Source organism: Sinocyclocheilus grahami, unplaced genomic scaffold (assembly GCF_001515645.1).
Source record: "Sinocyclocheilus grahami isolate Dianchi unplaced genomic scaffold, SAMN03320097.WGS_v1.1 scaffold593.1, whole genome shotgun sequence".
Lineage (NCBI taxonomy): Eukaryota > Metazoa > Chordata > Actinopteri > Cypriniformes > Cyprinidae > Sinocyclocheilus > Sinocyclocheilus grahami.
The window spans coordinates 497745-522282 of NW_015505772.1; the positions used below are offsets into that span (position 1 = coordinate 497745).

Genomic DNA, 24538 nt, shown 5'->3' on the forward strand with positions numbered 1-24538 from the left:
CTCATTTTGTCTCTCATAGTTGAGGTATACCTATGATGAAAATTACAGGCCTCTCTCATCTTTTTAAGTGGGAGAACTTGCACAATTGGTGGCTGACTGAATACTTTTTTGCCCCACTGTATGTGTGTGTGTGTGTGTGTTTTACACATGTATGTATATATTTCAGAAAAATATGTTACGTTTATATATTAAATATATTTATATATAATATAAAATATAATAATATAAATATATAAATCTACATACATGTAAATACTTTCTAAATATATACTGTATGTTTGTGTATTTATTAGGGATGTGCTAGTCGACTAAACGGAACATTTCCTACTAGTCGACACTGAAAACAACAGTCGATTACACAACAGAAAAAGAAAAAAAAACATAATTATCATTCAAATTACCATCATTTTATGTTACCATCAAATTACCATTGTTACATTTAAAACATTTTACATAAGTTAAAATAAAAAATGTGAAAAATAATTATTTTTAAAAAGTGTATCTGGGCGTAAACTAGCCTACATTTTTACCTCAGACCTCGCATGAGTTTTCTTCGTGTCAGTTGTGGCGAACTCAAAAGTGACCACGCGAAAGACCAGTAAGGTGTGGGATTATTTTGAACTAGAAGGAAACGGACAAGTTTTGTGTAAACTGTGTAATGTCAAATTGGCTTACAATAACTCTACCGGAGCGATGCGTAATCATATTCAATACAGGCACGTAGGCGTTAGCTTAGAGACTAGCCAAAGCCAGCTAATGTCAATCATTCACTACAGCCCGCCGCCGCTGCGATCCCGTCCGCGCCCTCTATTCCTCTAACGAAGACCCACTTCGGTGGTGGTGCGGGATGTCCAGGCCCTTTCCGAAATTCTGTTGGCTTGCTTTTCGTTATCTCTGCGTGCCTGCGACTTCAGTGCCTGCAGAGCGCGTTTTTTCAAGTGCAGGAATTGTTAATCGCCTCAGGTCCTAGCCTACATTTTTACCTCAGACCTCGCATGAGTTTTCTTCGTGTCAGTTGTGGCGAACTCAAAAGTGACCACGCGAAAGACCAGTAAGGTGTGGGATTATTTTGAACTAGAAGGAAACGGACAAGTTTTGTGTAAACTGTGTAATGTCAAATTGGCTTACAATAACTCTACCGGAGCGATGCGTAATCATATTCAATACAGGCACGTAGGCGTTAGCTTAGAGACTAGCCAAAGCCAGCTAATGTCAATCATTCACTACAGCCCGCCGCCGCTGCGATCCCGTCCGCGCCCTCTATTCCTCTAACGAAGACCCACTTCGGTGGTGGTGCGGGATGTCCAGGCCCTTTCCGAAATTCTGTTGGCTTGCTTTTCGTTATCTCTGCGTGCCTGCGACTTCAGTGCCTGCAGAGCGCGTTTTTTCAAGTGCAGGAATTGTTAATCGCCTCAGGTCCTTTTGGTTTTAGATGATATAGCCTACATGATGAAGTATGTTTTTAAAAGCCGTTTTAATGCTATTCCTTGATAAAAGTGCTGTGCTTGTGAACTTTCTATTCATTAAAGAATCCTGTAAAAATGTATTACGGTTTCCACAAAAATATTAAGCAGCTGCTTTCAACATTGATAATTATAAGAAATGTTTCTTGAGCACCAAATTTGCAAAACAGAATGATTTCTGAAGGATCATGTGACACTGAAGACTGGAGATTTTTGTTCGTTTTGTTTTTAGATGATATAGCCTACATGATGAAGTGTGTTTTTAAAAGCCGTTTTAATGCTATTCCTTGATAAAAGTGCTGTGCTTGTGAACTTTCTATTCATTAAAGAATCCTGTAAAAATGTATTACGGTTTCCACAAAAATATTAAGCAGCTGCTTTCAACATTGATAATTATAAGAAATGTTTCTTGAGCACCAAATTTGCAAAACAGAATGATTTCTGAAGGATCATGTGACACTGAAGACTGGAGTAATGATGCTGAAATTTCAGCTTTGCCATCACAGGAATAAATTACATTTTACAATATATTAAAATAGAAAAGTTATTTTAAATTGTAATAATGTTTCACAATATCACAGTTTTTACTGCATTGGTTTGATCAAATAAATGCAGCCTCTGCGCGACTTCTTTCAAAAACATCTGAAAATCTTACTGACCTCCAACATTTGAATGGTTGTGTATCTCTCATATTTCATAAATGATATACTCCTGTGTGAAGGAGTGAGAACGAGAGGACTAGGAGGGCAAGTGTTGCTGAAACTTCAGTCACAACATGAACAATCACAGTGGAAACACTCCGCTGACATACAACCCCACCGAAAGCACAAACCACCCAAAGAGACACATAAGCAGGACACAGAGATTCTAATGCACACTGTCACTGATGCAGAAGAAAATGTTGTGGATGAGACAGAACATCCATGCCAAGGAATATCAGCAGTAAGCAAACATATGCCATCCTATCAGAAGGTTACCAACTGATCAATACTTCAATCATTACGCATGTTATTACAACTGTGATAATTGATTTTAATATGCTCAGGCTGGAGCCATGGTGCCCATGTGCGAAATTTAAGTTCAAGTGTGGCTCTCTTAATCACCCAATCTCCTCTCCATAATTTTGTGTTCTCTCTCTACCAATAACTACACCGCGAATATGAAAACATCATATTCATCATAGTATGACAACATTACTTGTTTCTTAATAATTATTAATATTATTATAATTTAACCTAATTTTTGGTGCTGATTCCAAAAATAGTGCCTGTTTTGCTCTAGTCACACTTTCTTACAAAATATGACATTTCGTAGCATTTTCGCCTTTGACAACTATTTGTCTTGTATTATCCTTTTATTAACCAGAAAACCTGCCACGAGACATGACGTGATTCCTATACTCCTCTGACCCAGGTTACATTTATTTGTTCACTTCTCATTTTCACATTTTTTAATGATTCTGAAGACATTATTTTATGCCTAATCCTGATTTACACATTTTATTTTCGATCCCCTTGCAACTTATTGCATAAGTTAATACGTCATTAAAACCAAAACTTTTGACTTCTGATGGCTTTGTTTATTTGATAAATGCATTATAGCTGATACATACAGTTGAAGTCAAATGTTTTCATTTTGCAGAACCTTTTATTTTACCAAAACCTTTGAACAGAATGAAGATGTGTACATTTTTCTTATTTTGCCTAAATATCATATTATTTTCATTTAGTACTGCCCTTCAGAAGATACTTACATGTTTCCTAGAAGACAAAATAAGTTACATTTACCCTGATCTTCAAATTCAAAAAAGTTTTCCCTCCCTGGCTTAATGTATTGTTTTTCCTTCTGGAGCATTAGTGAGCGTTTGAACCTTCTGTAATAGTTGCATATGAGTCCCTCAGTTGCCCTCAGTGTAAAAAGATGGATCTCAAAATCATACAGTCATTGTTGGAAAGGGTTCAAATACACAACAATGCTGGAAAACCAAACGATTTGTGGGACCTGAAGGATTTTTCTTAAGAACAGCAGGCAGTTTAACTGATTAGGACAAACAAGGGACTTGTGAACAACTATCACTAAACAAAAAAACACAGCTGTGGATCATTCAGGTAACAACACAGTATTAAGAATCAACTTTTGAACGGGGTCATTTTTATAAATTCAACTATTAATTTCTGTTGTGGACTATATGTAAACATCTTTTATGTGAAATATCTTATTCAGGTCAGTACTAAATAACATGCATTTTGTATGATCCCTCTTATTTTGGTAAAATAATTAACATTTTGCAGATTCTGCCAGGTGTATGTAAACTTTTGACTTCAACTCTACATGTATTGAATTTTGTGAAGAAAAAAAACTGTACATGATGGAAAGTTTTTGTTGATATTTTTTAACTCAGCATCATCAAATTAGGAATTACCAGAAATTAAATGACTAGAATCATTTTTTATAGATGAGGGACTTTAATTATGCCGACAGACACAGACCTTTCGCAGAAGGTGTGCAGGCAGGGCAGGACTTTGGGGTTGTGGTAGTGGTCCAGACAGATACTACACACCAGGAACTGCTTGTCTATCTGGCGGACCACTGGACTTGTGCGGCCGGTCTCAAACTTCGCCATGGTGACAGACATCCACAGAGGGGGCCTGGGGCCAGGACACACCTAAACCTGAAATAAAGAAGATGCTATGTTACTGAAAAACCCCACAATGCTTCACCATTTTAACTTTGAAATGATGGAAAAGCTCATAGTATGGCACGAGAAGACAACCTCCAATATGAAGAGGAACACATGAGAGTGAGACGACAGGTGACGCCTGCTGAGTTGCTACCAAACCAGTAGCTTTAATATAGGAAAATAACTCTTATTCTGCAGGCAAAAGAACACACTGTATTTCATCAGAAGAGAGGAGCGTGGAAAATTGGATTATGGGGTTGGGGAGGCAAATAGATGCTGTCAAATTTCATGCCACTTTTCCAGATGAGACACAGCAACAGCGGGCTGATAAGTACTGATACAAGGACATGAACTACTGCTGCGGCCATTACTAGCTCCTGACGGTGGTGGTACATGCTGTGCCAATTTTTACTTTAGTTGTCCTCTAGGCGAAGAAGATATGAGACCGAGGTAAAACTAGTAATTCGGGATTAATTCTATTTCAGGATGTTAAAGAAAATTGTCTAACATAGAAACATAGAACATAGTCCTTTCAAAGGACTAAAAACAAAAATTAACATAAATTAGATAAATCTAAATTAAACTAAAGCACAATTCCATTTAGCTGTGCACACTATATAGTGAAACATAATAGTAAATGTACTGAAACTATTTAACATTTTGTAATAGTATTTCCTGCATTTGGAAGCAAAATCATTATGATCCAGTCCACTGACACAGCATGTATCAACATATCTGACACACTTTACCCCACAGCTACCATTTTTTAAACAAATGGTCTGATTAATAATTCATGGGTATTTTAATAAATTATTCAGCCAAATAATTTAGATGTACAATTCACCAACATGCATATGGCATTTCTTTTCGATCTGGATATATTTGCTTTGACAAATAACTTTATCTGGCATGTAGGAAATGCAATTTTCAGCACAAAAAAAAATAAAAACATTTTTACTTTTTCATGTGTATCTGTCACAGTCATCTGTATATGATTCATGTTCACATCAGGAATGTTATGCTCTATTTTTTTTTTTTAATGGGGCTAGCCTGACTCACTTCGTGTTCTATGAAATAATAATACATGTAATAATGTACAAGATAATACATGATCAAAGATATAGAATATATACATATTATAAAAAAATTAATATTATAACAAATATGTAATTGTGTAATATTTTGTTTTAAAATGTATCATTAAAAAACAGTACTAATATAATAATAACAAAAATAATAATAATGAGTATATCAATATAACTATATTAGTATGATATTTGTATATAGAGTGGGTACGGAAAGTATTCAGACCCCCTTAATTTTTTCACTCTGTTATATTGCAGCCATTTGCTTAAATCATTTAAGTTAATTTTTTTTCCTCATTAATGTACACACAGCACCCCATATTGACAGAAAAACACAGAATTGGTCTGAATACTTAGGACCATGTGATATTTCAGTTTTTCTTTTTTAATAAATCTGCAAAAATGTCAACAATTCTGTGTTTTTCTGTCAATATGGGGTGCTGTGTATACATTAATGAGGAAAAAAAATTAACTTAAATGATTTTAGCAAATGGCTGCAATATAACAAAGAGTGAAAAATTTAAGGGGGTCTGAATACTTTCCGTACCCACTGTATGTGTGTGTAAAATGCTGTAAAATGAGGATGCTGTCAAAAACAACGTCATAAATAGATTTTCTTAAATTATAAATTATTACAATTAATGGCAAAATGAATGTTTTGAAATGTAAACTAATATTTCTTACTGACACACTACAGCAAAAGATAGAAATAACTGACTTAAAACCATTTTAGCTGGTGAAAATACTAGTGTTCTAATCATTTTGGCCACCACTGTATATGTATTAACATTGCAATCCTATTGGCTCAGATTTAGACGTGGCATCTAAAATCAAGCACAATTTACTATATTAAGAAGGTGGCACATCTTACCCCACTCTCCCCTACAAGTCAGATTCAAAAGAAACATAACATAAGGCCTTTAATTCAGGAAAGTCTCTCCATCTGATTAGTTTGCAGGCCAGTGATTATCACTCTATCAGTTTCTCTCTTCTGCTCTCTGCCATGTTTTGACAGCGAGTGTCTTGTTCTCAGTTTACTCCAGTGCTGCTCTGATAATTCTCCAGGACTGACATGTGCTCTCATGGACGTATGAGTGATGGTAACGTGAGAGCTTTAAACACCAGTTCCCTTTGCCCACTCAATGTAATCCTCCTCCCCCAAACCCCCTTTCCCGCTCTGATTTGATGTGTTGATGTATGCTGGCTATATTTAGACGTATGTCTCAGTGGGGTAGGCTTAATAAGGGTCACGTCCAGCAGCGGATGGCTGAGATTCTTGTGGCACAACACAGAAAGAGGAGCCAGAGCAGGTATCTGGGCTGACGAGGGCTCAAATATACACGACACGCAGAATTCATGATCATGTGACTAAACATGTTTGCAAAGCACATTATTTATAAATGAGATTTGCTGGTCTGAATTGAGAAACACATCTGTAAATAAGCGCAGAACCTTTCCTGAAGTCAATTACATATAACAGTGTACATTAAAAAATACATTTAGTTTGCATGCATGTGAGAGTACACACCTTGATCATTATAATCAGTCAAGAGGGTCTGCATATGAATGACATAATTTCACTCAGGGTTCATGACTTTGATTTGACAGACATTTTAACATTATTTAAAATATAAATATTGGCAAACATTTAAAAAATATATAAGTAAATAAGTAATAAAGCAGTTTTGTTAGATAATAGTAAAAAAATTATAATGATAGCCAAACTGCTAAGTTTTTTATTTTCAAGAAATGTTTTTTTGTTTTTACATTTGTCTATATATTTTGTATATATTTTTATTCTAGTTTTAGTGATTTAGTACATCAATTTAAAGTAAATGAAAATGACAAGTGTTTGCCTCAGCTATGATGATTGAACTTTAAACATTTTTTAAATATTTTATTTTCTTTCAGTAAAAATTATTTTATTTCAAGCAAGGGAACTCTGTTTATGGTTTAGGTTAACTATAATCCTCCTCCTGGATGGATAGATAGATAGATAGATAGATAGATAGATAGATAGATAGATAGATAGATAGATAGATATGAAGAAATAAAAAAAAAGTGTATTCAAGCAATTGTATGTATAAACTGCATATATTTTTTTTATTTTTTATTTTTTATGATTTAACAGATATGAACAAAAAAATGAGTGTTCTGTCATTTACCCACATGCATGATTGACAACTCACACAATTTGCTCTAAACGCTGAACAGTGATGTAAATTCACCTGTTCCTCTAAAACGAGATTTGCAAGACCTTAGGGGTCAGGCTAGCGGTCAGCAACCCTGACCCAGATACAGCGACGATTGAGAAACCAAACACTGTGTCATTGTTCAAAAAAAGAAGCCAACAACAATCAGCAATTGTGTCATGCAGCCTCTTACAAAATTATCCCACAGTCCACTCCCACACGTCACTGTGTGCATGGCACGTGTATACACCTTTCAAACTCACTCAACTGCTTCTGACATGCATCAACCTTCCATGGGATGCCAAACTCATAATTCAGTCTTCCAGAACTAGAGCTTAACATCTCAAAAAATTATATTTTACCCCAAAACAACCTCAAAACATATATTTGAACTGCTCTTCCTCATGAGGGTCTCCTGAAACCCTGATAAAATCAGACTATGCAGTGAAGGCGTGAACATGATACTAACCGAAGCATGAAACCGTTCCTAAACCTCAGACCAACTGTTTTAAGGAAACCAGAGACAGAAACAAAAGCGTTCTTCTCTTTCATAGCCACAGCTATTCACTGCTCCAGTGAGCATGTAAAACACACAGACTCAAACACACTAGAGGGTTCAACACACTTACACTCAAAAGCAGAGTGGACACTTCTCAGGCAGGTTCCATTGTTGTTTTCTGAGATTTCTGCAGGGCCTGGAGGCTCAATAGCATAAAAGCCCCCCTCCCCGGATGAGCGCACTGCTGGTCGTCCCCATGACTAGTGCACTCTCACTGCCCGAGCAACAGCTGTGATGTCACAAAGAGGCGGCTGGCTAAAGCCAAACCACGTCTACCGGGCTACGCCATTGGCTGAGGCTGTATGCACAGTTTTTGCTCCTCCCACAAGCTCTGCTGTGATTGGCCGTTCAGTGTTTTCTTCCCAAAGGCATGGATTGCCTCAGAGAGAAACAATTCCTATTGACAGATTGGGTGGGTTGGGAAAGGGAGAGGATTTGAGATGAATGCCAGCTTTTTAGTTGCAAGCACTTTAGTGTGAGTGAAAGCTTATGATGAACAATGCACAATAACAATGAAAGTTACGACAACATTTCGAGTTGTAGTGTGCCACAAAGGAAAGTGTTCAGTTCACTGTGCACCTGCTTCTAAAGGAAAAAGCTTCTAGGTGGATAAAGCTGCTACTTTTAAGTGAGTGAATCATTTTGAGTCAAGAAAGTGTGGGATGTTTCATTTCTGCAAGATTATTTACAGTGTATTCCCTTTATTGTTCAACTATTTTAACATGACAAAATCATCTAAATGAATGTTAATCTCAGTTTAGCTTAGGACATTGCCCTACTTTTGCTTGCTTGTGAACTGACTGACATATAAAGTCTTAAAACAATTGCTCGGTGTGATGGTTATATAAGAGATTATGTCATTACATCTGGGTGGAGTGACTCCAGATTGTAGAATTATGAATTTCAATTTCAAGGCCTATACTTCTACCTAATACATATACTTTTGCATATTTATGAATGTAATTATTTATTTGTTTAAAAAGAGATTTAAAAATACATTGTGAGTGAATGACATTTTTAATCCATCAGCAGAGCGGCTGGAGATTAAATGGAAAACATCAACTGTCTGATTTCTCCCACGGTGGCTGGTTTTCAGATAACACCCACACCTCTGACTGACACCACTGCTCCAAACTTGCACCAACACAACAGGCACAGCTGAAGCTGGACTTTTTAATCATGCTGTAACTTGTGTAAAAGGGAAATGAAAGACCTGTCTTTATATTTGTGATCTTTGTAACAGAGTAGCTTTGTGGTTGATGATCTGGGCTGACATGATAAATATTGCTTCTAGGTAGAGGCACCCAGAACTTACTGGCCCTAAAAAGAAGTGGGAATTTTGTTCAACCAGATCATCAGAAACAGCCAATTGAAATCTTAAAAGCATTTCCACTGCACTTACTAAGCAAGGCTAATATCATCTGTCAGGGTTTTGCACCGTCCAGTAGATCAGTAACTGGCTGTGCCTAGTTAGATAGTTAGTTACTTTATTGTTTCACACCTTTTTTTATTGTTTCCTTGGCTGAAAATTGGTCTTTGGTCTCGCTTACATACAACAATGACAGTGCAATTCTTCACATATCAATACAATTCACATAGCACATCAAATAAATAATAATTAATACATTCAAACAACCCTAAACAACAAATAAAAACAGCAAATAAAACTAATAAAACACAAAAACACAGCGAGACACAGGGTCAGCAGCAGGCCGTGCCCCCGGACGTTTGGTCAAACAGCAAGGAACTGTGGGATAGCACTGTGGGAAAATTACATTCATGCAATGCCAATCATTACAGTTAAATTCCATCAAATTCAGTCATTCCAGTTAATTGGAGAGATTAATTTCCAAATATTATCTTTATATCATATTTTCCCTATATCATCTGTGCAATAACCAGACATATGGAGTGCTCCCATACAGCAAAAACAGTGAAGCGTAATTAAAGTTTCCTGATGATCGCATTAATTAATCTTTACTTTAAGTGCAATAAGATGCTACGTCTAGTCCACTTGGCTCAGATGGAGTCCTCAGGCACCATCCTGTTACTGTGTCCAGTTATGTAATACAGCATGTCACTGCAATTGCAGAGAGGAAGAGGAAATTATGCCGCAGGAAACATGACTCAACAGAATGCTGTCAGGATACCGCAGGGCAGAGAGAGAGAGTGGGATTCATCTTGCTCTGCCTATGTCACAGTCTTGTAGTGGTCATTACACAGATTTGGGATTTAGAGCTCCACTGTTTTAATTCTTACATTCACAAGCTGGTGTCACCATAGAGGAATTTTCCTTTGCTTTGTGGTTTCTCATTTATAGCTCAGGCTATAAAATATAGACACATATGAAGTTTTATTTCCCTAGCTGTGCTCAGTTTTCTCTTAGATGTTTCTTCTTAGAGCTATTAAAATGTATCTGCAATTCACAATTCACATTTGGTTTAAGGGCAACTTGATGCTTTTTCTTCAAACACTAGCAAGTGCCACTTATCTATTTTATTTATTTATTTAGATAAAGTGGTGGCCAAAATAGTTAGAACACCTGACAGACCTTTTTTGCCTCCAAAATATGATTTAATTCCATTATGTTCATGAAACATGCAGATGGTTGCTCTGAGCATAAATATTAGATGAAGTGAGTCGTGCTGTTTTTATCCACTTTAACTTTAATATTTGGCATGTCCACCTTTTGCAGCAGTAACAGCAGATCATCTCTCTGGCATTGTGTCAATATATTTCCTGATAACTTCAACACTAATGTTATCCCATGCCTTCTGCAACTCAAGCCAAAGGCTTTGCTTTGAATGTACAATAGATCTGTCCAGTTTATCTTCCAACTCGCCCCAAAGGTTGAGGTCTGGACTTTGAGGGGCCCAGTCCATCATTTTCAATGTTCCAGCAGATTCCTTCCATCGCAGGTAGTTCCGGCAATAGTTCGTTTTTATGGGTATTGTAATGGCCAATTCAATAAAAACAACAGAAACCTCTTAAATGTGCCAAGAGTTCTAACAATTTTGGTCACTGTATTTATATATGTAGATTTAATATTATTATTATTAAATAATGGGTTTATGAATATGTAGAGTTTAAAGTATTTTCAGTTGAGACTAATTTTTATTAATGGATTAATATTGGAAAAGTATAACAAAAATAGAAGAAAAAGCACAAAAAAATTAAAATTCTATTAAAAAGAAATGTAATGTAAATAGAATGTGAAGATAAATGTATTGAATTTAAGACAAAAAGTACAAAAAACACTGACTATTGAGGTATCTTCTTGAATCCTTATCTTCTGTGATCTTTATAGATAAATTAAATAAAATTAAATGAAAAAAATAGTGTCTGTTTTTTTAACAGGATTAATCAGAACTTCCCTTGTCAAATATAGAATGAGGTGAGAAAACTCCACTTCAGTCATTAAGTATCCGTCACGACAAAGGATCAATAAGAACTTGAGGTGGGCTGATGGAGTGTCAATAACTCCCAATAATGTGGAAGTGCAGAGGAGAGAGCAAAACAAAACACAAATCAGGAGTACAAAACGAGGATTTGTACAGAAAAATGTTAAAGGATTTCGTTATAAGCCAAGAGGAGACTGGTATTCCTTTGCTATAAACATAACTTGGTTCTCGCAAAGCTAGCATATTCTCACCAGAGCTTACGCTATGCCTTCAACCGCTGGAACGCCACTCTCTTTTGAACTCAAGTACGACAGTTCGTGGAAGCTAGAAATTACAGTATTTAAAGTATTAAATATGGATATTTTTCACAAACATGAATATCTTACACAAATGCATCACTTCGCTTCAGAAGGCCTTTACCCAGAGATGTGTGGAGTGCTTTTTATGATGGATGGATGCACTTTTCTGGGCTTCAAAATCTTGCCCTCATTCACTGCCATTATAAAGCTTGAAAGAGCTCTGTCTATGATTGTATTTGTCAGAATGAAGAAAGTCACATACATCTAGGATGGCTTGAGGGTGAGTAAATCGTGGGGTAATTTTTGGGTGAACTATTTCTTTAATTGGACCTGGTCCTGACAGTAGACCATGAATAGCTCATTCACATGTCCTAATCATTTCTTACCATCTTTCTCTCTCTGTACTGTGGGAATATTTCTGGAGGGAATGCATGCATAGCTGGGTACATGAGATGGGTCAGAAATAATCTGATCCTTCAAATAACTAATGTTTTTTTTTTTGAGTGTGTGTGTTTTCAGAAGAGATACTTAAGAACACTTACTGCCTTACGCATTTAAACAATACCAACAAACAGGTCAAAGACTTCTCCGTTTAATAAAGCACTTGCCATATGTAAAGTGGAGAGTTTTAACAAAGCTAATGCACATGTGCTTTTCACAGATGGGTGTGAGTCACCCTGCGGATCAGCCTCTGGTGTTTCAGTGGGAAAACTCACTTATACAGTAAGTTTATCAGTTTAGGAGTATAAATGATGCAAAAGTGTCCTCATTCTGTGGTTCAGGACTGAACAAGTGTTCTCTGAATAGTGAGAGGACCAGACCCCTGAGAGTTCAGAGGGGCTGCGGTTCTGGAGGGCTCTGACGCATCCATCAAAAAACAAAAAAAAACAGAGCAAACAGAATAATAAAAAACTGCCAAGGGCATTACAAGATACGTTAGATTAATATGCTGCATAATGTTAAATATTTTAAATATTTTCTGTTCTCAAAGTTTAACATGCTGAGACGACTTTAAGTAAGCAAATTAATGTTTGTTTTCCTGAGGAGTGTGGCTGTGGTGCTTTCAAAATATTGGATGAGAAAAACTATTTGTAGTACAAAAATAAAACAATGCAAATATTACAAAAACATTAAAGTGTATAAATCACAAATTTTTCTAAAGAAACACTGTACAACACCAGCAGGTAAAGTTACAGCTGGAGTCCGCGTCTTTCTCAGCTCCCCTGAGCACATTGAGTTTTAACAGCGTGCATTGGATATGACTGGATGGTGTATATGAAATACTGTGACCAGGATTTACAGAGCTTTGGTCCAAAAAAATCTGTTACAAATGTGGTTTCATGTTCAATTGATTTAATTTAGTATGCCTTTAGCTCAAACTGTAAAGCATGGCACTATCACGTTCGACTCCCAGGGGAATGCATGAACTAATGAAATGTATACTTTGAATGCTTAAAAGCATATATGCCAAATCCATAAATGCATAAATTAGCAAAGCAGTTGTGCTCCCAAAATTTGATCATTTATTCAACATATCTCACCCTCAGTATATTCCTGCTGTGTGTGGCAGCATATTTCAAGCTCTCCTGACCATTCATTAATTCCTCCTTCCCCCATTTCTCTCTTGCTCTCTCTTTCTCAGAAACGCCTTCATAATCAAGGAACAACAGTCAATAGTATCTGTAACCAAGCCAAGAAAGACTAATTCTCCCTAAGACCCCTCACACTGACAGAAATTACACAACACTCTGATCTCTTGGTAATAATTCAGATTCAAAATAAACCCCAACAAGCCTGCGGAGAAGTAAGATGACTTGAGAATGCTTTAAACGATTGTTTTGTAGAGGATGTGCATGTTGTCATGCTCGTTTTATCGCATTAGAGCACGCTTGATCACATCAAACACAAACACACACACACACACACATAATGCAAGCACATCCATGCACTGCACAAGTGGCAATGCTGCTTCACATGAACGCTGACATTCACAGTCAGCTGTCTTCAAAAGGAAAGGTTCCCTGGTCTTCTTCAGGTATTTTTAAATCAAACAGTTTGTATCTGTCAGTGAGTTCAACATGTTAAGAGGTCCTGCACTGCTGTATAAAAACGGTTTCATTTTACTTACAAATGCAGGTAAATGTCCTGGCAAACTGACAATTTTGCAAGACATATTCAAATCAAAACGTGTTTTTCACATCACACATCCTTCCATCCTAAGGCTAAAAAGATTTTTTTTTTAGAACTAACAAGTTCAGACAGTGATCTCTTTTGTCCCTGTCAATCAAACTACTAGCTCAGAGAACGACGTCTGCATATTAAACTGCTGTACATTTCTGTTTTAAGTCAGTGGGATCACGTAGGCATAATGTATGTCATTTATATTACGTTTTATATTAATTGTCACTCGAATAATAATTTGACTGAAGAAAAAAAAAACATCTGCCAAAGAAAGCTAAAATAATATCTGCCACAATTAACTGAGACTGATTGTCAATAGACGTCAGGAAGCACAATTGTTTCCCTTTTGAATAAGAACAAAGATAGTGTACATATTTTAGGTACAAGCAGACACAAGAATCAGCAAAGGCTTTTAAATAGAATCTGTTTGTATTATGATTATGAATGTAACATCAAACTAACTGTGCATTTAAGTGCGTTTATGAACTGGAATGCCCACTTGGGTGCCTATAAACCAGGTTGAATGAGCTAAACTGGTTCTGTTGACCATATTAACAACACCACAAACGTATCACACCCAGCAGACAAAACTCACATCACAAGTAAATTGCTCTCGCCCATACAAACAAAAACACAGAAGAATACCCTGAAGGGGATGGTTAGGTAGAGTAATGGCCACTCAGGAAGCCATAACTATCACAATAAGGGTTGTATGTCACTGGAGAGGCATTTAATGTGATCCTACAAGGGACAGAGCACAAGAACACACACACACACACATACATGAACAATGGCCATGGATGGCAATTCACGTCACTACACTAAAGCAGAGACATCTGTCAGCTGAGCTCACTGCCCTTCCACCCATCATAATCTCCAACCAAAGGATGTTAAAACGTAATTTGTGAGCATGGCAATCCCTGTTTGACCTCTCAGCACCAAATCAAGGGAAGTTTTACAGTCAAACAGAGTCTAAAATCACTCTGAAAAAGCATTTTATTTGGTTTTATAACAAAAAGCTTCAGAATTTTGTCCTACCGTGTTTGTATGGATCCAAAACTGATGGTTGTGTCAACAAAGACAAGATTTCTAAGCCCTACTTGACTTTTACCTCTAAAGAAGATTTTGAATACACTGTCTAGTCTTATTTCATTTTCTCAGGTGCCATTATGTCAATGCCAGCTGGACATTCCTGTGAGTTCTTCTTTCTAACAGGCTTCACTCTTCAACACACACGTACGCATAATGGCATGCAAGTGCCATTCACTTGTTCATGTGCTTCTTACAGATTTTATTGGACCACAGAGTTGATACAGAGACGAGGTCCCACTTTATATTAGGTGCCCAATAGCAAACTGTGAATCTTAATATTTGTGAAATTGTTATGTAAAAAGTGTGTCATATATTGAATGTTAATATCTAAGAAATGGCCAGTGTGAAAGCAAAATCACAAATGAGATCTTTGTATCTCAGTTATTTCTCCTAGAAAGAAAGGAGATTACATGGAGAGCAAATGGAGACATTTGTTAAAGTCTAATTCATCTCAGATTTTTCTCCTGAAAGAATTCCTCTAGAGATTCTTAAATAAATAAATAAATAAATTTAAATTATATAATAATTGTATAGATCATTATTCTTATGTCATCTGTTGTCTCATTGGTAATTACAATGAAAACGATTAAAATTATTAAATATAAAATGCTAAAATAAAATAAAATAAAATTAGAATATATTATGATTTTCTAAAATGTATTACATTTTTTATTATGAAAATTAGAATAAAACAAGTTGAAGTACTACATGTATTAAATTGAACTAAAACTAACAGAAATATTTAAAAAACAAACGTATATAAAAAAAATTAAGCTACTATTAAAATGGAAACTGAAAATACAAAAAGCTAATTTAAAATATTAATAAATAAATACTATATTAATATGTGACCCTGTCTGTGAAATCCAGGCTAAAGTCTCAAAATCTAATTATGAGATAAGCATCAAATTTTGATTTCAACCATTAATTTCACTATGATTTCAATCTTTGTCATGGCCTTACTCAGTCAATATTAAAGATATAAGGGTTATATTCTCACAGAATGTTCTACATCTTTATGAAGGATGATTTTGTAGAAAACACTCAATCACAAAAAAATTACTTTAGGTGGGTTTTCACATGCAGTGTCACATATATGAAAAAACTGAATTTATAGATATAAATGAATCCCGTCTAAGAACTTTAAAAAGAGCAACTAACAAGCAATGTAATTTCCCTCAAGGGAACTATCATTGCTAATTAAAATAATTACAGACAGAAAACTTTTATAGCACATCAACAGCTGTATTTAAGTAGTCTACAAAACAATATTATAATAAGTGTCACTTGTCCTGCCCCTTGATTGTGCTGTTATTGTTGTCATTATTACATTATCTATAGCTGCCTGCTTGGATGATTACAATGACTGTAACACCATGTCACTATAATAGGGTACAGCATTCATCAGTAAATGGTTGAAAAACAAAATGGTTTTACTCTTAAATACATCAGAAGATCAGTTGCTGGATCATTAAGATGTTTCACACATCTTCAGTCTTCAGACAGTTCCTATCATTGCTAAGAGACAGGAAGCCGCTCTCAATGTTTTCCCCTGTGTGACTCGAATCAGTGCAAGCAAAGCACACTGATCACACACACGTCACAGGAGACAGCTAACATACTTGTGTTTACACACACACTCACACTCACCTAGGTGCACATCATCTATGCATTTCTCAGCACACAAGCACTGCTGTTTTACATAAGCGCTGAAAGCCTAGCGGGTGTTTGTGATTATGTCCGTTCACTCGTGTGTGTGTGTGTGTGTGTGTGTGTGTGTGTGTGTTTGTGCATGCGTGTGTCAGAGATGCCCAGCTGACTGAAAGGGAGAGGCCAGACACTGCAGTAAATTATTCATCACAGACAGTCCTTCTCAAAGCTGCGTGAACGACAGCGTGATTAAACCCACGAGATGGATGGAGAAGTTAACGAAGAGAATGAAAGCACAAAGGAGAAAGAATGAAGGATAAGGAGGGAGCTCCCTGAAGCCGTACTCACGTGTGAGTTCTCGCAGCTGACAGAAACAGAGAGAAAAAGATACGGAGAGGTCTCAGCGAAGCATCCAAGCACAGCCCCGTCCAGCCTTACAGCCCCTCATCCCAAAGAAGAAGATACAGCGAGATTAAAAGAGCAAATCCAGAAAGCGGGAAAGACAAGTAGACAGGAGAGAAGCAGCAGCAGCAGCAGGGCGTGAGCAAGCGAGGGTCTATAATGTGTGTGTGAGAGAAGAGAGAGAGAGACTCTGATGAGGAAGGAAGGGAAGGGTAGATAGTGGAAGGGTATTGGCTGAAAGGAAGGGAGGTGGGGATGTGCTCAGCCAATGATCTGAGTGAAGGTGCAAGGCAACAGGAAAATGGCAGAGAGAGAACACATCCTTTAGATACAGAGGAATCTCTCTTACTCTTTCTAAGGGTTCCCACTGTATCACATACACTGCAAAAAAACGTATTTTTGTCTTGCTTTCAAGTCAAACTATGTAAACAAGTCAATATGAATCTGAAATGTATTTTGTTAATGCATGTTTCTGATGTTACTGTTAATAATTATTTATAGTTTGTCTTTCAATATTAAATTAAAATGTAGTCACGCTTCCCTCTGAAACGACTTTCATCTTCTGCTGATGTCACTTGAGCCACACAGGCTATTGGATAATGATCACCAACAGCTGAATAGCTCATTAGATGTTGTTTTAACAAACTCACATTTGATCAGACTCTATTCTGGAATGAAAAAGTCAGCTCAGCTTTTACAATTAACTTTCAGATGGAACATTTCGCTTTGAAACAGAGGTTACATAGGTTGTGAACAGCAAGTTTACGTTAAAACAAAACAAACTACTCTAGTCTTCGGGGTCATATGATCCTACAGAAATCATTTTAATATAGTGATTTGGTGCTCAAGAAGCATTTTGTAAGGATTTTTTGATGAATAGAAAGTTCAACAGAACAGCATTTAAATATATATATATATACATAGCTTGTAACATATAAATGTATTTACTGTCACTTTTGATCAATTGCATGCATCCCTGCTGAATAAAAGTATAAATTTTTTAACCCCAAATTTTTGAACAGTAGTGTACTTTCATGTTTTTAGCATAACATATTTAAAAGCGTATGTAACTTTTGTATGCTATTTTTGTAAATATTAATTTATGCATAAAAACTTCTTAACAGGTGATAAAATTAACTTAATCCAAATTAAATCCTCTAAACAAAAAGTTTTATTGTCAAAGTAAATGTCTTTAAGTAGGATGTTTAGATATTTTTACTGGAAAACAAGACAAAAATACTGATCAACATTTTTTTGTAGTGTACAGCACTACATACCCATAGAAAACACACACACATGCACACACACACACACACACACAAAGGATGTGTCACAACATCGTGATCTCAAAGAGAAAGTCCTCAAGAAATCAAAAACCAATGACTCTCTTGTGTGATGAAATTGCAGATAGCATTTTTTTCTGCGGGCACATGGGCATCCCAAGCCCTTTTGTTTGGTTTCTCAGCACACTGTAATTCACAATGAGGGGAAATGAGGGGAAAAGAAGAGATAGCGGGGAAGAACATGATAGGAGAAAAATCAAGGGGACAAGATAATGACTGTTTAACTGCATGAGAGCTAATGAAGATTAATGACTACAGAGGCAAAGAGAGAAAGATATTCACTACACAGGACATACAATAAGACTCAGCAGAGCAGAATGGAAAAATTATAGTGCTGAAATTCCAGCTTGGGCAATATGAGTCACTTAAGTCACATCAGTCTTCCAAGACAAGCTAAAAATATCCTTTATGTCACCCTAAGGAGAAAAACACATGGTGGCATCTTGGACTACAAAGTCGCAACCTTTTGAATTAGTATCCTTGACATCTAGTGACAAACTGAGTTAAATTCATCACTAAGTACCAACCTAAGGGTAAGAATGGGCGGAGACAAATTGCTTGGGGGCGTGGCTTAATTGATAAAAGCAACAACTGCATCTGTGCTAAAGGGGGTGGGCCGGGCTTGATCGCATTCCTTGATTTGATTGCATGAGAGAGCGATGTTACCATGGAGACTGCATCCAGTGCAGCAGAACCCACATGGCAGACTGCCTCGTTCCCCCTCCTCCTCCTCATCCCTCTCTTTTTCTCTCTCTCTCTTTCCCCGATAGCCTGGAGTAGATTCATACAGGAAGAGTACAGACCTGCAGGACCCATATTGTAAATTGCATGTGACTGCAACACAAAGCCAGCACTCAGCACTGTGTGAGAGTGTGTATTTGTGCTCTATTAGTGGTATGAAGGCAGACCTCTTCAGGAAGCCTGAGGGTGGTGATGCCATCACATGTGATGCTGCAGATTCCCACGTTGTGGTTTGGAAAATAGACTCTCCAAAGAGCACTAAAGAAATACTCTGGGCAACACTGAAGTCTGCTCTTGTATATTTTATGATATGCACACTTTTATTCTTATGTCAAGTAGGGTGTTTCATCAATCATAAGTACTTTTGGCCCTGTGGACTCACTTTTTTGTCTTTTGTCCTACATACATCTAAAAATGTTTATTTTTATGAATTAATTAAATTTTTTACCATATCTCAGTTGATATATTGTGTTTGGTAGCATTCTGTGGTGGAAGTATATAAATACAATATAAATATTTATTTATTATAAAATTGTCTTACTCAAGCCAGCTTCACAGCTTTCTAAATCCACAAAATTCATATTTTCACAGTTTTTGCATACTTCAATACTCAGATATGACACAAAATCAAAATATTCTGCTCATACATCATATTTATCTTGATTTTTCTTCATTTTAACACATTATATGTCTTAAAGGGGTCATATGATGCGATTTCAAGTTTTCCTTTCTCTTTGGAGTGTTACAAGCTCTTGGTGCATAAAGATCTGTAAAGTTGCAAAGACTAAAGTCTCAAATCCAAAAAGATATTCTTTATAAAAGTTAAGAGTTAACCACACCCCCCTAAAACGGCTCGTTCTAACACACCCCCACATATCTACCTCACTATGTGGAAATATTAGCATAATGCCGCCCAAATGTGCACGCAAAGAAAGAAGGCGTGGTTTCAGGAACAGCAGTAGTGTTGATGCAGCGATGTCAGGGAGACGCTGTGTATTTCAGTGCGAAAGCAAAAGCACTTTATTTGGCCTTTCCGGAAGTAGATGCGATTAGGAATCATTGGTTAAGATTTATTTACAACAGAACAGCACAACCCAGATGTTCGAATTTGTGCAACACATTTTATGGACGACAGTTTTCTTAACCTAGAAGAGTACACGGCTGGCTATGCACAAAGGCTATTTCTAAAAAGCTTGCGATTATGGTAAGGGGCGTTACATTTCCGACACGTGATTGTGGTGTTCGGCCAATCACAATGCACTGGGTCAATATAGCATCATATGACCCCTTTAAATTTAAATTCAAGCGCTTCCATGACACTGTTGCTTCCAGGTTATCCAAGTAAACTAACTTTCGAAGAAACTGGAAATTGTTGGTGGAAATGACAGCAATTTGCATTGGAATTAAAAAAAATAACAATTTTCACACAAGAAATATAAAAACTGTTTTCTGAATCATTAGATTATCAGTTTTAAATTAAATCATATTTTATGATGGATTTTCATGGTTTAAAATTGTGGTTAAGAAAGTACTAAGGTCTAAAATTAGGCACAATACGTAAAACAAAATATAAGTAAGAATAATCTGAAAGTAGAATAAATAAAGAGATGCATTCGGTGCAGGTCGAGCTGGAGGCCGTGGAGAAGCAGATCCGGGACCTGATGGCAAAGCAGACCCAGCTGAGAGCGCGGAGAGCCGCGCTGGAAACATCCCAGGCTGACGCTCACAAGTCCGAGGTAAGTACACAGCGCGCTGCTATCTCTCCCACCACCTCTACTCCGTGTGTTTCTCTGCACAGGCCCGGTGCACCCAGGACGCGATCTTCCCAGATGTCCTTCACTCCGGCGCCGGGACACCACGGACCCTGGGTGCAGCCGCAGCGGAAGACGCGAGCCAGGTCCCGGGCTCTTTTATTATATTCAATATCCTCCTCATATATGCAAACAGGGAATTCCAGTGCTTAATTACTTAATAACTGACTGGTAAGAATGAACTTTAATAATTATTTTAACTAGAGTTAAAAAGAGGTTTAACTCCCAGCTGCACTAATGAGTGCATTGTACTGAGAATAAACCACAGGGATTAAAAAACATTTTTTACAGCTCAGTCTTAATCAACTAAGGAACAAAGTTCACCAACAACAGTCTTGTAGCACTTTACTTGCTCAGCAACGTGTTGGTAGAGTATAACACTGGTATGATGAGAGCAAGTAATTATTTCTCAATATCTCTTTCAAATCCTACACCCATTCATTGTGATGCTTAAGGTTGAATGACACTGAATGTGAGTCATTTGGTCACCATTGTTTGTATGTCTCTGTTTTTAACTGTGTGGGAGGTCAAATACAGGTAATATCCAGCATTACTCATGACTCATGTAATAATCAGTGAATGTCTTCACAGGGTCACATCCATTTTCACACTTTTCCAGCAAGCATGGACCCGGAAACGACTCTGTGAATGCCCAGCATTGTACTGCTATCAGTTGAAACCTTACTCAGCTTCCTCCCATGCATGTCTATTGGACCATAAATTCATGCTGAGCCACAAACAGAAGTCATATCGAGAAAAGCAAATTGTGATTATCACAATTACAGATTTCAGTACCAAAATACACAACACTTTATCCACTAGAGCAGTGAATCTCAACCTTTTGGCGTACCGGACCCCAGTCCAATTCAGAACCATCCTCAAGGACCCCCAGAACAAAATTGACTCATCTATGTATCATTTGTATCTTTGTGAGGACCAAATGCAGTCAAGTATAATTCAAGTTAGTTGACTTGTCCAGTATCTGGCCACATCATCAGCTATATTGGAGTTTTCTTTCATGGGAACATGTCATGTCAAAATATAAAAAATTTATACAAAAATTCATACATTATACGGACCCCCTGGCCTTACGTCAAGGACCACTAGGGGTCCACGGACCCCTGGTTGAGAAACACTGCACTAGAGGATTCATTTCAAACACATACCATCATCATAATGGAGTTAACCAACTTACCACAACATTTAGCTGCTTTCACTGATCAAGCTGAATTAAAGTGAGGCATGATTCCAACTGATCTATAAAGAAGGACAAAACATAGGCTAATTAAAATTAATAAATAAATCTTAAGACAGGACATGACAACACAACACACTAGGCTTTGAAAGTGAGTGGTTTACTAGCAGTTCCACGAGTATAAATAGCGAAATAGTGAAAGGAGTTAACTTAACTTTTTGTAATTAATTTTTTAAAGTAGATAACAAAGTTCTCACATAAAAAACGAGTTTCCATGGCTAGTCTTATGTTACAGACGTCTCTCCCACACGCAGTCAAAATCATTTATAAAAATATAGGGACATCTCCTGGTCACTTTTGATACCACAAATAATTGGTGTGGGAAAAGCCCAACTGAGCCCACTAAGACAACATACGACCGTACACAGAAATGATGTACTATTTAACAACCCAAAGGCAATTCACGGTTATTCCTAGTATAACTCGCTCCCACAGCTTTACTTGCTTACTAAGAATGAGCCATTTAGATGATGCCATGTCAAAATGATGTTTATATTCCCTCACAATATCAATATATTAAGCTATTTTATAATATATTAAAATCATTTTAAATAAGCAAACACACTGCTGGCTGGTCCACAATGTAGATTCATGTTTTACTATACGATCGGGACATGTTACTTGACTAACAAGCTCAAATGTTGTTGAGTAAAATCTTAAATGTAATGTATAATCTAATATAATGTAAATGATTGCAGTAGTTAGGCAAGATGCAAACTTTCTCTCCTTTATTAATCTTAAATTAAAGAATTGCCAAATAGTGTACTTACTTTAGATGGCTCAAAAAGATCGCAGGTTTGTAGTGTTCAGGCTGCAGTATTGTCAAAGAGAGTTCTGAGTCCCGAATGAAGTGATCCTGTCCTCCTTTTCTTCTATAAAGCTCGGGTTTCTTCGTCCGTTCTTAAACAGTCTAAAAATATATTCTACATCAACAGAACTTGGTAAAAGTTCTAGGAACAAAATCAGCATTCATTGTGAGAGCGCTGAGGACTGTATGAAAGAAGAGTCTGTGCTCTGCAGCTTTTTCCAGGGGGTATTATTTCACTGAAACACCAGCCAAGCGAGATCATGTACTGTAAACATACACCATCACCTGTCCTAGACAACATGGCAAATTCTCCTCATTTCCACTTTTATCTTGAACAACAGCAGAGAAAGAGACCGTTACGTTCAGACTGCAGCAGAAATAATGTAGTAGAAGGGATACACAGACACAAAAAAATACAGATACATGACTGAATATTGACATCAGCAGCATTCTGTACAGGCAGCCATATAATCTTTAGGTTGGTCAGACTAGCAGTCCCTCATGCTACGGTGGAAACTTCTTGTTGCGTTCTCTTTCATTGCTAACCAAATAGAGTTGTAGTCCAGATACTTTTTGTCTTAATTTTGAACATTGTATCTATTGTTTTAATATAATGTAAATGATTGCAGTAGTTAGGCAAGATGCAAACTTTCTCTCCTTTATTAATCTTAAATTAAAGAATTGCCAAATAGTGTACTTACTTTAGATGGCTCAAAAAGATCGCAGGTTTGTAGTGTTCAGGCTGCAGTATTGTCAAAGAGAGTTCTGAGTCCCGAATGAAGTGATCCTGTCCTCCTTTTCTTATATAAAGCTCGGGTTTCTTCGTCCGTTCTTCATCCGTTCTTAAACAGTCTAAAAATATATTCTACATCAACAGAACTTGGTAAAAGTTCTAGGAACAAAATCAGCATTCATTGTGAGAGCGCTGAGGACTGTATGAAAGAAGAGTCTGTGCTCTGCAGCTTTTTCCAGGGGGTATTATTTCACTGAAACACCAGCCAAGCGAGATCATGTACTGTAAACATACACCATCACCTGTCCTAGACAACATGGCAAATTCTCCTCATTTCCACTTTTATCTTGAACAACAGCAGAGAAAGAGACCGTTACGTTCAGACTGCAGCAGAAATAATGTAGTAGAAGGGATACACAGACACAAAAAAATACAGATACATGACTGAATATTGACATCAGCAGCATTCTGTACAGGCAGCCATATAATCTTTAGGTTGGTCAGACTAGCAGTCCCTCATGCTACGGTGGAAACTTCTTGTTGCGTTCTCTTTCATTGCTAACCAAATAGAGTTGTAGTCCAGATACTTTTTGTCTTAATTTTGAACATTGTATCTATTGTTTTAGCATTTAAAACCCTCACAAACCTCTTTCTGTGACACTTTTTTGCTTGAAAAGAGCATTTGTACGACATTTCTTTAATACAAGGGTTCTCAGCCTTATTGACTTTGAAGGCTCTTCATTGTCCAGCACAATATTCAAAAACACTTCTGCTAATAATGCTGCTCGTTTACAAGTCACTTTTTTATTATTATTAAATGAACAATGCTTAGTTACAAAAGAC

General features: G+C 36.8%; 1 protein-coding gene across 3 annotated transcripts in view; it reads right to left on the reverse strand.

Annotated features, from left to right (window-relative positions):
* Positions 1-17161, reverse strand: part of trim3b (tripartite motif containing 3b) — a 28596-nt gene extending 11435 nt beyond the window's left edge. For 2 of the 3 annotated variants that reach the window (XM_016240573.1, XM_016240571.1), the window contains exons 1-2: positions 8050-8219; positions 3953-4134 (exon numbers count right to left, since the gene is read on the reverse strand). In XM_016240573.1, the coding sequence (XP_016096059.1) occupies positions 3953-4098 (146 nt within the window). In that variant the 5' untranslated portion in view covers positions 4099-4134; positions 8050-8219. Of the gene's footprint in view, positions 1-3952; positions 4135-8049; positions 8220-16950 lie in introns of those variants that run through there. The other variant, XM_016240572.1, reaches the window with a different exon arrangement.
* Positions 17162-24538: the final 7377 nt, after the last annotated feature.